This window comes from Macrotis lagotis, chromosome 5 (genome assembly GCF_037893015.1).
Source record: "Macrotis lagotis isolate mMagLag1 chromosome 5, bilby.v1.9.chrom.fasta, whole genome shotgun sequence".
NCBI classification, from domain to species: Eukaryota; Metazoa; Chordata; class Mammalia; order Peramelemorphia; family Peramelidae; genus Macrotis; species Macrotis lagotis.
Window position 1 is genome coordinate 269,404,744 of NC_133662.1, and position 17,130 is coordinate 269,421,873.

Genomic DNA, 17,130 nt, shown 5'->3' on the forward strand with positions numbered 1-17,130 from the left:
GCTTTTTTTCTACTGTATCTTGTGGACTTTTCCTCTATGGTCCTTTCTAGCCCTAAATATCTCCTGCTGTAATTTCTATCATACTTAGATAAAGGACTGCATGATCAAATACATTCCTTACAGTTTGGGAATTTGATCCCCCTGAGTTGGAAGGAGGGGATTCCTAACACTACCCCAAAGGGAGACACTTTGTGTCTATCAGTCAGAAACTCAGTGAGTAAAGAAAACAAACAAAAAAAATGAAGCTGCTTCATGGAATAAGAGACTGAAAACTAAAATCAGGGTTGTGAGACCTGGGTTCAAATCTACCTCAGAAACATGTTGGCTGGGTGATCTTGAATCAATCATCTGGTTTCTGTCTCCACCTCAGTTTCCCATCTATAAAATGGGGAACATATACATCTACTTCACCAGGTTGTTGGAAGGCTCAAATGAGATAATGAGGACGCAGCTGCTCAACAGAAAGAAATTTGGATTCTGGATGCACATCTTTGTTCTCCAACTTGCTGGCCGGGCGTCCTCAGTGGAGTCACCCTAGTCCTCAGCTTCTGCCCTCATGAAACAAGGGGCTGAACTAGGTCACCTCAAAGTTCCATTTTTTTTGTCCCATGTCAGTAAAATGCTTTGTCAACCTTAATGTGGTAGAGAAATGACCACTTTTTATTTTTTAGGTTTTTGCAGGGCAATGGGGTTAAGTGCTTGCCCAAGGCCACACATCTAGGTGATTATTAAATGTCTGAGGCCAGATTTGAACTCAGGTACTTCTGACTATCCACTGTGCCACCTAGCCATCTTCTCATATCTTGTATTGAGGCAGGCCACCCAGCCTTCCATCTCCTTTTGCATGGGCTGTTCCCCTCACCTGGATGAATGAGCTCCCTCTCTACCCCAACTTCTCCAAATTAGGGGTTTCCTTTGAGTCTCTTCTCAATTATCAACTTCCACAAGAGACAGATCTATTTCTGATGTCCAGCCCACATTCCTCCCCTTGAAAAATAATTGCATATTTATTACCTATATATCTACTCATAATGAATATATAATAATTATATATATATGCAGGACTATGCAAATATATATATATATATATATATATATATATATATGTAAGATTTATGTATTCTTTGATATAGTCTGCTCTTCTCCAATAGAATATGCCACTTGAGGGCAGGACTTCTCTGTTCATTTGCTTTGCTTTTCTCTTTGTATCTTTAGCCTATATGCAGCATGAGCTTGGCATTCAAGACAGGCTCATTTATTGTTTGTTTTATTTCGTTATTTGTTTGTTTGTTTATTTGGAGTTTTACAATCTTCCCCCTATTCTTGCTTCCCTCCCCCCACCCCTCCACAGAAGGCATTCTGTTAGTCTTTACATTGTTTCCATGGTGTTCATTGATTTAAGCTAAATGTTATGAGAGAGAAACCATATCCTTAAGGAAAGAAAAATAAAGTATAAGAGAAAGCAAAATTACATAATAAGATAATGGGTTTTTTTTTAATTAAAGGTAATAGTCTTTGGTCTTTGTTCGAACTCCACAATTCTTTCTCTTGATAGAGATGGAATTCTCCATTGCAGACAGCCCCAAATTGTCCCTGTTTGTTGCCCTGATGGAATGAGTGAGTCCATCAAGGTTGATCATCGCCCCCTTGTTGCTGTTAGGGTGGACAATGTTCTTCTGGTTCTGCTCATCTCACTTAGCATCAATTCATGCAGATCTTTCCAGGTTTCCCTGAATTCCCATCCCTCCTGGTTTCTGTCATTTACTATTTGTGTTAACGAGGACTAGTCATTTAACCTCCTTGCAACTCAGTTTCTGCACCTGTAAAATGAGAGTCATTATACTTAATTATAGGGTTGCTGCGAGGAATAGCTTTATTCACCTTAATGTGCTTTAAAAATGAAGCAAATTCTTAGTCTCTCTTGCCTCAGTTTTTCCTATTATAAAAGGAAGGAATTGTACCAGGTAAAGGCTTCTTGTTCTGGAGTCTATGATTCTGAGAAGTAGTTTGAAAATTATTGATTTCCTGTATTTCATTTTAAGTATTTGAAAACTTGATCCTGAGAAGGGGGCCCATTGCTTTCTGAAGAGTCCATGATCCAGACTATGGACCCCTGGGTGAGGTTGGCTTGGAGGTCCTTCCAGACTCTGGACTCTATGGCCTATTCAGATGCCAGATGGGTCCAAGAGCAAGAAAAGCACCAGAGACCCTGGAGAAGTAGATTCTCATGAGATCGTTCCTTTGGGATTGAGCACCTTGGAGATATGGTAACCAGACCAAGGAAGTCAAGACTCCAACCCCTGTGCATTTGAACTAGAATCCTCCAAACTCGAATCACTAAAACCCAGCTCATATGTTAGATTAATTAGTTACACTAGGATGCTACTCATGGGGGCTGGGCTGCCCCATCTCCTGCCCCCACCTCTCAAATGTGCAAGAGTTTCCTACCTCTTGCATAGGGTGTTGTTTCTACTGTTTTCTTTTCTGGGGCTAAACAATTCTCTTCACATCTCAGCCTCCAAATATTCCAACTCCCCTGGAGTGCTAGAAGTTCCATTGACAGCCGTATTTCCGAACAGGACGGCACAATAAGAAATCTGTCTTTCCCCACATGAAGCAGGCACACACCTGTACACATAAGTCACCCAAGACTTGGGACCTTTTAATATTTAAAAGCAACTTGTGCCTAGTATGTCATAGGTCCCTAATAAATTAATGCTTGTTCACTTGAACAGATATCACTTTTTTAAAATCCCCCAAAGGCAAGAAAAAAATTTTTTTAAAAGAATAAAACAAAAATATTCCTTGTTTTTCTTTTCTTCTTTTTTTCTTTTTTTTCTTGTACCATCTTTCTGAGTTATCTCCTCCCCTCCCCTCCCCTCTCCTCTCCCAAAGTGAACCATTGTATTTAACAAAGAATAAAAGAGAGGGAGGTAGGAAGAAGGATTTCAGGAAAACTAACCAGCACATCAACCAAGTCTAGTAGCATATAATTTTTCTGCACCCATAGGTCCCCACCTCTGAAGAAGGGCAAGGGGTCCATTTCCTCATCTCTTCTCTGAGGCCAAAGGAAGGAAGATCTTTCAACAGACAAACTAACAGGACAGCCACAGAGGCAGTGTCCCAGAGAGGTCCCAATGGAGCTAGCACCCCAGGCTCCACCAAGACTGCAAGCCTCACCCTGGCTGTCAGCAACTCTGTTCAAAGCCCTCTTTGCTTATAAGAAGTTGTGTTCGAACTTGGGACTTAAACTAAACAGATTTCCTATAGGAAACACACACAAAATTACAGGGCTTCTAAAGTTACTTTTATCGACATTTTTCCCTGAGAAATCTTTCTCCCTGGAAAAATAAATTCACAGGATGTAATTAAAACGGTTATATGTGGATGTTGGACTGGCCCCGTCTTAAGTGCTTCACCAAATGGACCACTGAGTGAAGAAATGAAAGCCAGCTTTGTTTCATTCTATTTAGTCGATATTTATTAATTATAAAATGAGACACTTTCCTTTTCATTTATTGGGATTAAAATAGCCTTTGACCAGACCTGAGTTGGACATATTCAGAAATAGATTTGTCGTCCAGTGAAACCTGGGAGGAGAAAATGGGCCCCAGCTTTGGTCTGGCCTGATTGATAAGTGGAGAAAGTATGAAAGGCTTCAAGAATTCCTCAAATGGTCAGAGATTTGTTTGGGGATCCCTAGGCTGGGTTCAGGTCCTTGTAAAAAGAAGTCATCACTTCATACAGAGGGAAGAAAATAACTTTGGGAAAAAAATGGAGGAAACAAAAGGAATATTGTCTCTTGCTCCAGGGGCCCCTTTTCCTATATCAGGTGGCCCAAGGTCTTGAGCTGGCCTTCTGAGAAGGAGCACTCATGGGTGGGTTCAGTTTCAGGGGAGCCCCTAGACTGTTGCTGGAGCCTTTGGAATCAGAATGAACCTTCAATATCCTGGAATCATAACCAGGAGAGCAGGCAGGGACATCAGCTCTAACCTTTTGTCATGCAGGTGAGGAAGCAGACACCCCCCCCATAAATGACTCACTCTAAATCCAGATTTCAAGGGGCTGGAGACAAAATTAGAAGCAGATCCTCTGAATCCAAATCCGAGACTCTGCCATTGAGACCCCAGTTAGGTGGATTTGGCATGAGTTGAGTGACCTGCCCTAAAAGGTTGTGATGCATGATAACTCCATGTCATTTCAAAAAGTAGGGTGCCCTGGGAATCTGGATAGGGTCCTGGGGAGTTTAACGTGATAGAGTCTCAGAGACCCACCAACTGAACTTTTCCGGAACTATAACCTCTTCTGCAATGTCCCTGACATCTGCTGCAAGATCTTCCATGAAATAGAATGACCATCTTTCATAAACTCAACCCCATCCCCTTTGAAAGAGCTCCTCTCATTACTAGGAAATGTTTTCTTATGATGACTTTCAGGCTTCTCTTCACATTCTCTGGCTATTCACTTCTCCCCATGGAACTCTCCAGCTAAGTAGACCAAGATTCCAACTTTCTTGCAAATGGCAGTTATGACATTTTTCATGGGTCTCTCTTCTTTAAGTTAAGCATCCCCAGGTCCTTCCAGCATGCCAATGTCCTTCCTAAAATGTGAAGCTTGGATTGCACATAGTGTTCTTGTGTCACAACTCTCTTAATTCCAGCAGTTATGTCAGTGGCTAGCAGAAAGGTAAACTTGTCAGACCCTTGACAGGAGCATGGAGCTGGCAGGGATAGGCAGCGCCATGGAAGACCAGAGTCTAGGTAAAAAGATATTGACTGGATAGCATATTGGAATGACTCTGATAAGATGTGTCTCATTTAAACAAATTTTGAACTCTGACATTAGCGTTCTAAATATTATGAGATGGAGATGATTAGATAGAAATTTGAAAAAATCTGGGGGTTTTCATGGACTACAACCTCAGTAATGGGTAAGAAGGCAAGCAGAAAACTAATTTTATATTTGGGGTGGATGGAGAGACAGTTCCTAGGATTAGGAAGGCAAAGAGCAAGCCTGCTGTTGTCTAGCCTCATCAGTCCATACCTGAAATATCACTTCCCATGCTGGATGCTACATTTTAGGAAGGGCTTTGATGAATCAGAGGGTACCTGAAGGAAGGTGTTTGGAGGATGGGGGACCCACGACTCATGTCACTCCAATATCAAGGAAAAAACAGATGTTCCATCTGAAGTGAGAAAGTGAGGACTTTCATGTGGAAGCTTTGTTCACCATTTTAGAGGCTGAAACATGGACAGTGGGTGGAAATTTTAGAGGGATTCAACTTTGATGTCAGACTGGGGGAAGGGGAAATATTTCCTAACAAAGAGAGCTTCCCAGAGGCAACATTGACTGAGTCTAGACCCTCCCTGGAGGTCTGCACACAGAGACTGGAGGACCCCTTGGGGGATGGGAGATTCTGTTCGAATCAGAGACAGTTTGATCACATGGCTTCTGGAAGCTTTTCCACCCATGGGTTCTGTGGTTCTAGGTCTTGAGACCAGGACTTCTAAAGTCATACCAGTTTCCACCTCTTACTAATGCTGGCTGGTTTCCTCATTCAGTCTTTCTCTGGTTTCAAAGTTTGAATAGACCCTGGAATATACTTAACACCATAGAAAGGCTCTTCCTAATCAGTTCCTTGCCTCTGCTCTAACCTGATTAGGGGGAAAATCTCCTCAGATTCTCCCTTTTGGATCAGCTTCCTCTATCAGTTTGTACCCTTGATTCTCTTTTTTTGTCAGCTGAAGGGGTGTGGGGGGGTCAGACTTTCCTCTTCTTCTTCCTCTGTCTTGGCCACATGCCATTTCTCCTGGGTGAAAATGGTACCGGATTGGGGCGGGGGGGGATACACATAGTACTTTCAAGGGGGCAGGTGTGGACTTAAGAAAAGTCCCATGTAGGGGATAGCATCTGAACTTTCCCTTGAAAAAAAGCTCAGAATATTATGGGGGGAGGTCAGGAAAGACCATTAAATTAGAGGATCATGGGTCTAGTCAGTGCTAAAGGAGACTGCAGAGGTCATCTAGTCTAATTCCTTCAAAACTGAAGTGATTTACCCAAGTTCACATGTAATAGTAAGTGGCAGAGCAGGATTCACACTCAGGTGTTGTGACATAGAGAAGGAACAACACCAATATGTAATGTCCCATAAATATCTGGCATCACAATTTGCCTGAAATGACAGGGGAAGGGTGAATAATTCAGTACACAAAGGCAGGGGGGCCACATTGCATATTTTAGCTCCCAAGATGAAGCCTTTATATTTTGTCCCTGGATGATAGGAACTCATTGAAGATTTGTGAGTAGAAGGGGTGACATGATCAGGTCTGGTCTTTAGGGATATTGGTTTGGCAGTTGTGCGGCATTGTAATAAGAAACCCATGAGAGGTAGTGTTCTTTGGAGCTCCTCCTGGGTGAGCAGCAATGACCCTGGATAGAATTAAAAGCGACACACTGCAAACTTGACTCTGTCAGGTCCTTCCTAGTCTCCTACTTGCCGAGACAAAAGGTCCCTCTCATGTGCTCCATCGATGTGATTGTGCTCTAATAACAGTCCTGAACATGTTTCTAAAGAGATCTTGAGAGTGAAACAGTGATTTTGGATGGACTCCACCTGGTCCTTCTTTTATTTTACATCTATCCATCTTCCCTAAAAAAATCAGTCAAGAAAGTTCATTGATGCCTTTTTTAAATATCAATCTCATTTTTGGAATATTGTCTTCTCTCTTCCCTTGAATTAAATCTTTGCTTGTAACTAAGAAGAAAGTTCAGCCCCAACACCCAGGACAGAGACCCATCTATCAACATATATACTATTGGCAACCCCTTGTCCCCACACAAAAGAGGGAGGGATGGTTCATTTTCCTTTCTCTGGGACATTCCCTGACTTTTCAGTGACTCACAGCTTGACTTCCTTTCAGAGATCTTTCCATTTACATTGTGGTTATCATTGCAGAGATTGAACTCTTGTTTCTGTTTATTTTTCTTTACTTTAGTTCATACAAACTTTCTCACGTTGATCCAAATTCCTTATATTCAGCACTTGTTACTTCACAATGATATTTCATGCTATTGGTGCTCCACAATTTTCTCAGCCATTCCCTAGTCAAAAGGCAGATACTTCCCTTCTAGAGCTTTACCATTATAGGAAGTGCCGCTGTGCCTATGGGGGACAGCGTTGATTCTTTGCATCTGTCTTTACCCCTCCTTAGGACATATGCTCATTTTGGGGATGTTGAGTCAAAGGTGGTTTTTCTTGGGTATATTTCCTTTTGCAGAGAGTAGTGGTACATGTCTTCACTGCCCCATCTTATTCCCATGTCTCCGAACCACTTTCCCTTTCACCAAGGGCAAATGTTGACATGTTATGAGTATTAGAGTTGAGTCAGGCAAGGGGGATATTCCTAATTTCACTTCCAGGCTGTCGTTGATCTTTCCTGTAAATGCATCCTGTGCTTCTCGTGTGGCTTTACACTTCACAAGTATGATTAGTGTGTGACCTAGTGCAATAGGTGCTAGAGTCAGGAAGACTTGTCCTTACTGGGGAGATCATTTCTCCTTACTAGTCTGTTTCCTCATCTGTAATATGAAAATAATAATACCTTTGGCATTTACCTCACAGATTTGTTGTAAAGTTCAAATTATATATGTCTCTATATATAATACTTTGCAAAATTTTGAAAATTTTTTTGCCAATTATTATTTTATTAGTCACTAACAGGTTATCTAAACAATGAGAAAAGAGGAGGAAGCATAGACCATGCCCTTCATTCAGGGTATGGCCTTGATGAGAGAATGTGCTCAGAGAATCTGCTATAGAATATCCAGTGCAAAGGTTTATACCGCTAAATGAGAAAGCAACACCTCCTTTTATTCTCACTCCCAGAAGTGTTGGACTTGAGGTGGTTCTGCATCAGGAAGACACTGCTCAGCCTTTTCTGGAAACTGAGTTTAAATTAAATCTTCAGTTGTCCTAAGTCCAAAAAAGGAAGGTGGGACATGTTTTTGTCTCCTTCCTCCTCTTCCTCCTCCTTTTTCCTTTTTATTTGTTTATGTTTTTGCAAGGCAATAAGGTTAAGCGATTTGCCCAAGATCACACAGCTAGGTAATTATGAAGTGTCTGAGGCTGGATTTGAACTCAGGTCCTCCTGACTCCAGGGCCAGTGCTCTATCTACTGCTCCACCTAGCCACCCCCCCTCCTTTAATCTCGATCCTTTGCCCTTCCCATCTTCCCCCCTTCTCTTTTATCTTCTTACACTGTTCCTCTCTCTTCTCTTTCGCCTCCTTTCCTAGCATCCTTCATTGTCTTATATCTTCCTCTTCTTCCATCTGGTTTTTCCCTCCTTGCTTAGGAAAGTTCTTTCCCCTCTTCTTCTTCCCTTTCTTTCTTATTCTTCAAAGGTAGAGGGGCAGTGGATAAAGCTAGGCCTTAGAATCAGGAAGGATTGAATTAAAGGCAGGTCATTTCCCTTCCGTTTGACTCCATTTTCTGATTATGATAAGACCATTTTACAGTGTTGACATGAGATCAATGGGATACTTGGATAGAATTTTGGGAACTTTAAAGCTCTAAATAAGTGCTAGACATCATCATTCATCCTTTTCCTTTCTCAAACAAAAATCTCTATTTTTCTCCTTTACCTGATCTTTGAAAATATTTTTATCTTCCAAGCAAATGACATTTATATGTGATCTGGAAATGAAATTAAATAGTGATTGTTCAAGATTTCCCCTTAGTTTCATTAGTGGGAATATTAACATTCACAGTGGCATATGACTGATTTCACACAATTCCTTGGCCAATGGGGATGCTGCTATTTTGGAGAGGAATGAGACCACTACCGTGAAATGAAACCTTGGGAATTCCGGAAGAAAACTCTCCCTCCACTAGCCTGCCTGCCTCTGTGTCTGACCCTAAGCCCATATCTACCTAGAGGCATGCTCCCCTTTGCTCCAAGCAGATTCTTCAGTTTAATTTGGCAATTAGACATAGCCCGAGTCCTCCCAAGACAGAAGAAAGACCTTCCAGGTCAAGAGGAATGATCATTTTCAGTAGATGTCATAACCAAGCCCTCCTTCTGCCACTCAGGTATTATAAAGATTAATGAGCTGGTGTGTGTAGGCTACTCTGTTTGGCCTCCTGAGGAAAATGGGGCTGTATAAATAGGAGACATTATTAATCTTTCATAGAAAGAAATATTAACTTTGGCGAAAGTTAGAACTTCTTTGCTATGATAATAGAAAAAATAAACATTTGCTGAACATTGCTATGTGGTAGGCCTGGGACAAACAGAAAAGTGGACACAAACCCTTTGGAGAGAGACAAAATGGTCTCCTAGAGAGACCAGAAGAGACTCCACTTCTAGCCCTGGTTTTCTTTGTCACTCTTAGGGGAGTCACTCCAACCTAGTCCAAATCCCACAATTGTGTGACCTTGGACAAGTGCCTGAGTCTCAGTTTCCTCTTTCTGCCAAATCTGACCTCCAAGTTCCTTTTCAATTTGAAATTTAGGCTTTATTCTCCTAAGCTGTAAATTATGGGTATTGAACTCGAGGGCCCCCAAGGTCATCCCTATAGAAACCTTGACTTGAGTATCTCTATGGTCTCCTTGAGTCTAAGGTCATCCCTATAAAAACCTTGGCTTGAATATCTTTATGGTCTCCTTGAGCTCAAAAGGGTCATTCTATTGTAAGACCAGGAAAGGTAGAATGTAGTTTTCTGCTTCCTCTCAGCTAAAAGACCAACCCCCCCACCACCACCACAAATCAAGGGGAAGATTAAGCCCAAACCACTCAAACTCTGTGCTCCAACTTATCGCATCAAATGGTTATGAAGAAATAATGTCATTTCCTTCAGTTTTCAAAGGACCTTCCCCCAACCTCAAGTGCATTGACTCATTTACAATTCCTGAGTACAGACCCAGAGAGGTGAATCCACTTGTTCTGGGAAGTTGGAAGTAGAATTGGATCCCAGAACCTGGGACTCCAAGTGCACCTAGTTCACATTGCCCTAATGACCTGAAGATTATTGTGGGTTTTCTAGAACAGTTGGACATTTAAGGGCAGGGGATTCAAACCTGTTTAATGAGATAGCCATTTCAAAGTCTCACATGTGTGCCTAGCCTCCCGGAAGAGCCAAACCCTTGGTTGCCTCAGAGACTTTGAGGCTTTCTCCACTGCTCTGAATCTCTAATGTTTTCTCCCTCAATTGACCAGTCATCATATTGAGTAAATACACCAATAATATAGCCTATGTTGGTGTGTGTCTCTGCTATCCTGGGCCTGAGGACAGAACCTGAGTTCATGGCCAGCTCCAGACCCATGAAGACTTTCAAAATGGTAGAACTTTGGGCTGTGCTGGCAGAGCCATTGATGCCCAGTCACAGAATGGTGTCCATTCTACTTTGTACTACTTTCATGGTTAGGAAGTTAAACCTGCTTCTTTGCATTGTTTATTCCTAATTCTACCGACCCTGCCATGTTGAGCAGAGCCTGTGAGGTCTCCCATTCTTCCTCATGATGGCCCTTTGAGTTGGTGCCCACACATGAGCACAATGCCCTAGGTTCCATTGGTTGAATGAATATCATCAAGGATGGTTCATTAATCATTCGACATCATTGTGGCTGGTGGTCTCCAGTGGAGTGCCCTGGGATCTGTTCTGTTTTATGTTTTTGATTAAATATTTAGATAAATTACTAACTGGCTAGCTTTATATGCCCCCCATAGGAGGGATAGCTACCACTTTGGATGGGCGGGCAGCTGAAAGGCAGTTTGCTGCCGATGCCTCCCTCAAGGATGACTAGCCCACTTTCCTTTGTGCATTGTCTTCCCCCCCATGGACTGTAAGTTCTTTGAGGGCAGGAGTTACGTGCTGCTTGGATTTGTATCACCAGGGTCTGGCACGTTGTTGGTCCTTGCTGCTCCCTTCACTTCACTTCACAGTCAGCTGAGAGCTCTTGGGGGGCCATTGGGACCCTGGCTGCCTCACCTCATTCTGCGCCTAGGGAGCCTGGAGGACCCACTCAAGAGAAGTAGGCTGCCCCAGCAGCCACTGATCGTACCCATCATACCGCAACTCCTCCCACGCCTCGGACTGGCTCAGGCCCGTGGAAATGCGAGCCGGCTCCTCCAGAGATTCATCATGTTCTCCTCTGATTTATTACCCCGACTGAAGGATTTGTGGGGCCCTCTGCTGACACCGCCATGCATCCCAGGGCAAGGGAAAATATGGCAGGCCAGGCCTCTGAGGAGCCTGAAATAAAATGACTATGGGAATGTTCTCTCCACACCTTGACTCAAAGGCCGGCCCAGGGTGAATTCCCTCAGTGGGACATTTGCTTTGTTTTGATTCAGTCCTAAAGGCTTCTCTATGGTAGACCAGGCTTTCATTTGAAAGAGGGGAAGGGGGGGGAGAGAGACAGAGACAGAGACAGAGACTGAGAGAGAGAGAGAGAGAGAGAGAGAGAGAGAGAGAGAGAGAGAGAAAGAAAGGAGGAGAAAGAGGACACACATGGAATACTGATGTGTGAAAACAACAGCCCAGGGTGTTGCCAAGGGTCCTAGACTGCCTGTCACTCCATCCCTGGGACCTCCAGGGCTTGCCAGGCTGCTCCCAGGTGCTCTGATCCCCACACCTGCCCCCAGAGACACAGAGCAGGCCTTCTCCTGGCAGCACCTGGTTGGCCTCACATTTGAAGAGATGAAAAGCAAGTTGAATTTTCCTCTCCAGGGAGGTCGATCCTCTTCCAGCTCTGGTGCCTCTTCTGCTGGAGCTCGAAGGGAATCTTCCAGGCCTTGGGCACCAAGGCTCGGCTACCCTCAGAACCTCCCGGCAGTGAAAGGCAGCATGGGAGTGTGGATGGAGAACGGGACTCCTGGCTGGGCTCAAGTTTGCATTCCACCTTCTATTGGATGGAATCTCTTAAGGAAGACACTGCCCTGTAGCATCCTCAGTTTCTCCTTTAGGAAATAAAGGGTATGGGGTGAGATGATTTCTGAGGCCCCCCTTGAACTTGTTGAAGGTGGGGGGGAAGGACAATCCTTCCATCTCCAACTTTCTCAAGGGGCTGTTACAGAGGATGCTTTCTAGCCCTTCCCTTCTGGTCTAGATGTTGCTTTAGGGGTGTCCACAAGTGAACCCCAAAGTCCCAGGCCTGTGTGTTGGGGGAGAGCTACCAGGTGTCTGGCAGAGTCTTCTGGGGGGGGCATCTCTGAGGCAGAACTCTGTTCACTTAAAACAGCAAATAGCAAAGATGAAGGGACAAGGGGCAAAGAGGGGAGAAAGCCCCAGGGCCTTGCCCAGCGTGGTGTAGTCCCTCATCAGACACCATGAACAAGGGAGGCAGTGAAAAGACTTGAAGGGGGGGCAGGACCTGGTGGAAGCTTTTCTGAAGGCACCCCAACTGGGGTTATATGGTCAAAAGTTTCCTCCCAACCAGGAGCATCTCTTCACAATGGCCAGGTGGGTGCCCCAGGCTCTGCAAGGCACCTCCCTTACAGGGCATCACAGGAAACAGGCCTCGCTTGTACAATTCTGTCTGTGCAGAGAAATCATCCAGGATCTACTCTGATGGGGTGGGTGGAGCTTCCAGTTTGTGGGAGCAACCAGCATGGGTTTTTTAAATTTAAAGTATTTTCAGAGACATTTTTATTCACAATACACTACTAGTCATTAATTATAGGAAGAAGCCAGGGCTGACCTCACCGATTTTCCTCTGTTGTCCAAATGAGTTCTGATTACAAGAAATTCCCAGCTCGGTTATTCAGCATCAAATAATCAAATAAACCAAAGAGCAGTTAGGCTGGCCTGTGAGCTGCTGTTGGTGAGAGGAAACAGAACGTGCCATCCTGGGAGAGCCGGGGACGGAGCCCATTTTTCAGCTAAGACTTTGCAGCGTGTCACAACGTGGGCACATCTCAGAGATGAGTGGGGATGAGAAGAAGCTAGTGGGGCAGATCTGCTCAATGGTTTCTTCAGATTCTCTCTGCCTCAGTTCTCCAGTTAGAAAACTGTCCACAGTCTTCCTGGCCCAAGTTTAAAAGGGCACAAGAGTCCCCGGAGGGTGTCTGGAGGGAGAGACTAAATGAAAGTACCAATTTACGAAGGAAACGATGGCTTTTGTGTTTGCTTGTTTTGCGTTGGTCCGGCTTGATGTGATGCTGGGACTCTAGCAGGGCCCAGAAGGCACGGTGGCTGCGAGAGGCCGGTGTCCGGGTGGTCGCTTCACGGCCAAGGGAAGCCGGTGGCCACGGCTGCGTGAGGCAATACCACCAGAGGCGGTCTGGAGAGAATGTTTTTGGATCCGAGTTCAAATCCCAGTGCTGACCCCGTCTTGGCCATGAAGAGAAGGCCGATACTGGGCTCCCCAGGCAGGAGGCCGGCCGGCCCGGGCTGCCCTTGACCGAAGCAGGGACGTGGGAAGAGGCACAGCTTGGGAGGAGCCGAGGTGGTGGGTCCCTGACGCCTTTGCCACAAGAACCCCATTTTTGGCCGGGCTGGGTTTCAGATGATGAGGTTTGTCCTTCCTTCATGCGGTCGGGGAGGCGATGCCCCCGGAGCAGGGCAGCTGGACTTGAGTGGGGGCTGCGCGGGGTCACCTCCGGGGCCACCCGGGCCCCTGGGGACGAGGATGTGGGGAGGGCCCGCCGGTGCGGGGGCCCAGGCTGGCCCGTGACGGGGGGGGGGGGGGGGGCGGGGAGGAGCCCCAAGGTCAGTGCCATGGCCGGGGGGGGGGGGCACGCGGAGCTCCGGGAGTTTAGGGAGAGGGCCGGGGGGGGGGGGGCTCCATCGGGAGGCCCCGGGGGCCCAGGGGGTCGCTGGGCCTGGGGGCGGGCTGCGGCCCAACGCGGCCTCCGTGGAGTCTGGTGGGGGGCAGGGGGCACGGGGGGCCTGAAGGGCGGCAGCGGCGGCGTGTCCCCGTACACAGCAGGCGCCCACTCATTGCCGGCTGAGCGCATCGGGGTCTCAGACACCGCGGCCGGAGGGGGGCGAGGAAGGGCTGAGACCCCGGCCCGGGCCCCCGGCGCGCTTCCACGGGCCCAGCCTGGGCCGCGGGGGGAGGGGCGGCCCGTGGGGGAGGGGCCGCGCGGGGAGGGGCGGGGCGACCTCTGACCTCCGGCTCGCCGCCCCCCCCCCCCAGGTGCTGCTGCCTGCACGGGCGGATCCCGGGCGGGGGCCCCTCCGAGAGCGCCCCGCCCCCAGGGCCCCGCCCCGAGGGCCCCCTCCCCCCGGGCCGCCCCTCCCCCAGCCCCCAGCGGTCAGGGCGGGCGCGATGGCCGCGGGGCGCGGTGCGGAGGCCGGGCCCGGGGCCGCGGGGGCCCCCTTCGGAGCCACGGAGGGCAACGCAGGTAACGTGGCGCCGGGGGCGGGGTGGGGGGCGCGGGGGGTCTTGGGGGCGGGGCGGGGCGCGGCTCCACCCTCTGGGCCTCCCCGCCCTGGCCCCGGGGCGCAGAGGGCTGGGCCGGGCCGGGCCGGGCCGGGCTGGGCTGGGCTGGGGAGGCCCCGGCCCCGGCCCCGGCCCCGCCCCGCCCCGTCTCCCGCGGGCCACCTCCGGGGTGTGGGGGCCCGGGGGTCGCCCCTCCTCACCCAGCGCCAGAGAGGGGAGGGGTCCCCGGGGGGCCTCGGCCGCCCCGCCCCCCGCCGCTGGGGGCCGCCCCCGGGGCCCGGGGCCCCGCGGACTTCGGGGCCGGCGCGGAGAGTGAGGACCAAAGGGCCGAGAATTGGGAAGCGGCCGCCGGGCAGCTGGGGGCGGCTTTGTATGTTTTCATTTTAGAAGATTTGGTCTCTTTGGAGTTTGACGCCCTCCCCGCAGCTTCCCGCCCCCCACGGCCTTGCTAGTCTCACATGGGGGGGGGGCGCTGGTCTCAGTGGAAGGTGATGAGCCCCCAGCCCGAGCCTGGAGGAAAAGCCGGCAGGGCCGCGCAGCAAGGCAGCTGGCTTTGTCTGAACTCCAGGGAATAGCGGCGCTGGGGCCCTGTTCCCACGCCCGGCCCTTCCTCTGCATCCGGACGGCCTTCTCCATCGCTGACACCCACAGTGTCCCCGCTGGTTGCACCGAGGCCATCCAGGTTGACCATCGCCCCCATGTTGCTGTTGGGGCGGCCAGGGCATCACGGCATGCCCATCCCTCCAGGCTTCCCCGAATTCCCGTCCCTCCTGGTTTCTAATAGAACCATAGTGTTCCATGACATACAGAGACCACAGCTGGCTAAGCCATTCCCCCAATGGAAGGACATTGACTGATTTCCAATTCTTTGCCACCACAACCAGGGCTGCTAGGAATCTTTTTGTACAAGTGAGGTTTTTACCCTCTTCACAATTTTTTCAGAGCATAGCCCCAGTCCTTGTATTCCTGGGTCAAAGGGGAGGCACATTTCTGTGGCCTGTTGGCTGGAATTCCACATTGCTCTCCAGAAAGGTTGCAGGAGTTCACGGCTCCACCAACAACGTATTAGTGTCCCAGATTTCCCACATCTCTTCCAACAATGATCCTTGTCCTTTCTGGGCCTATTGGCCACTCTCAAAAGTGTGAGGTGGTATCTCAGAGATGCTTTAATTTGCATTTCTCTAATAAGTCATGATTTAGAGTAATTTTTCATATGACTATGGATCACTGATTACCTCACCTGTAAATTGCCTTTGCATATCCTGTGACCATTTGTCAATTGGGCAATGGCTTGTCTTTTTAAAAATGTGACTCAGTTCTCTGTATATTTTAGAAATGAGTCCTTTGCCAAAAATACCCTTTGTTAAAATTGTTTCCCAATTGACTACATTTCTTGTCATCTTGGTTACAGTCCAAAAGATTTTTAATTTAATGTAATCAAAATTATTTAGTTTATTCTTAATGGAGTTCTCCATCTCTTCCTTAGTCATAAACTGCTCCCCTTTCCATAGATCTGACAGGTAAACTACTCCTTGATCATCTACTTTGCTTATAATATTGTTTTTTATGTCTAAATCCTGTATCCATTTGGATCTTATCTTGGTATAGGGTGTGAGGTGTTGGTCTAATCTAAGTTTCTTTCATATTAACCTCCAATTTTCCCAGCAGTTTTTATCAAAGACACAGTTTTTATCCCAATGGCTGGACTCTTTGGGTTTATCAAACACCAGATGACTATAATCATTTCCTGCTATTGCACCTAGTCTATTCCACTGATCCACCACTCTAATTCTTAGCCAATACCAGACAGTTTGATGACTGATGCTTTATAATATACTTTTAGATCTATTAGGCCTAAGCCACCTTCTTTTACACTTTTTTCATTAAATCCCCAGAGATTCTCAACTTTTATTTCTCCATATGAATTTACTTAAATTTTTTTCTAACTCATGTGTTTTTGAATTTTGACGGGTAGGACAACTAAACAGGTAGTTTAGTTTTGGTAGAATTGTCATTTTTATTATATTAGCTCGACCTATCCATGAGTAGTTGATGTTTGCCCAGTTATTTAAATCTGATTTAATTTGTGTGAGAAGTGTTCTGTAATTGTTTTCAAAAAGCTTCTGAGTCTGCCTTGACAGGTAGACTCCCAGGTATTTTATATTGTCTGAGGTTACTTCAAATGGGATTTCTCTTTCTAGCTCTTTCTGCTGCATCTTGCTAGTCATATATATAGAAATGTTGAGGATTTATGAGGGTTTAGTTTATGTCCTGTGACTTTGCTAAAGTTGTTAATTATTTCTAGTAGTTTTTTAGATGATTTTTGGGGGATTCTCTAGGTAGACCATCATGTCATCTGCAAACAGTGAAAGTTTTGTCTCTTCCTTCCCAATTTTTATTCCTTCAATTTCTTTTTCTTCTCTTATTGCTGAAGCTAACATTTCTAATACGATATTAAATGGTAGTGCTGATAATGGGCACCCTTGTTTCATCCCTGACCTTACTGGGAATGCTATCTCTGTTGCAAATAATGCTTGTGGATGGTTTCAGATAGATATTGCTTATTATTCTATGGAACAGTCATTTATTCCTACACTCTCTAGTGTTTTTAGTAGGAAAGGGTGTTGTATTTTATCAAAAGGTTTTTCAGCATCTATTGATATAATCACATGATATCTGTGGGGTGCTGTTAATAAAGCTCTCTTATTCTCTGGTTGCCTCATTCAGGGAGACTGGGAAGGCTTC

The 17,130-nt window shown here is 46.7% G+C and overlaps 1 protein-coding gene across 2 annotated transcripts in view; it reads left to right on the forward strand.

The window, feature by feature from the left end:
• The first annotated feature begins 14,226 nt into the window (after nucleotides 1-14,226).
• ASB1 (ankyrin repeat and SOCS box containing 1) overlaps nucleotides 14,227-17,130 on the forward strand; it is a 36,105-nt gene continuing 33,201 nt past the window's right edge. For both annotated transcript variants that reach the window (XM_074189835.1, XM_074189836.1), the window contains exon 1: nucleotides 14,227-14,347. In XM_074189835.1, the coding sequence (XP_074045936.1) occupies nucleotides 14,272-14,347 (76 nt within the window). In that variant the 5' untranslated portion in view covers nucleotides 14,227-14,271. The remainder of the gene's footprint in view (nucleotides 14,348-17,130) is intronic.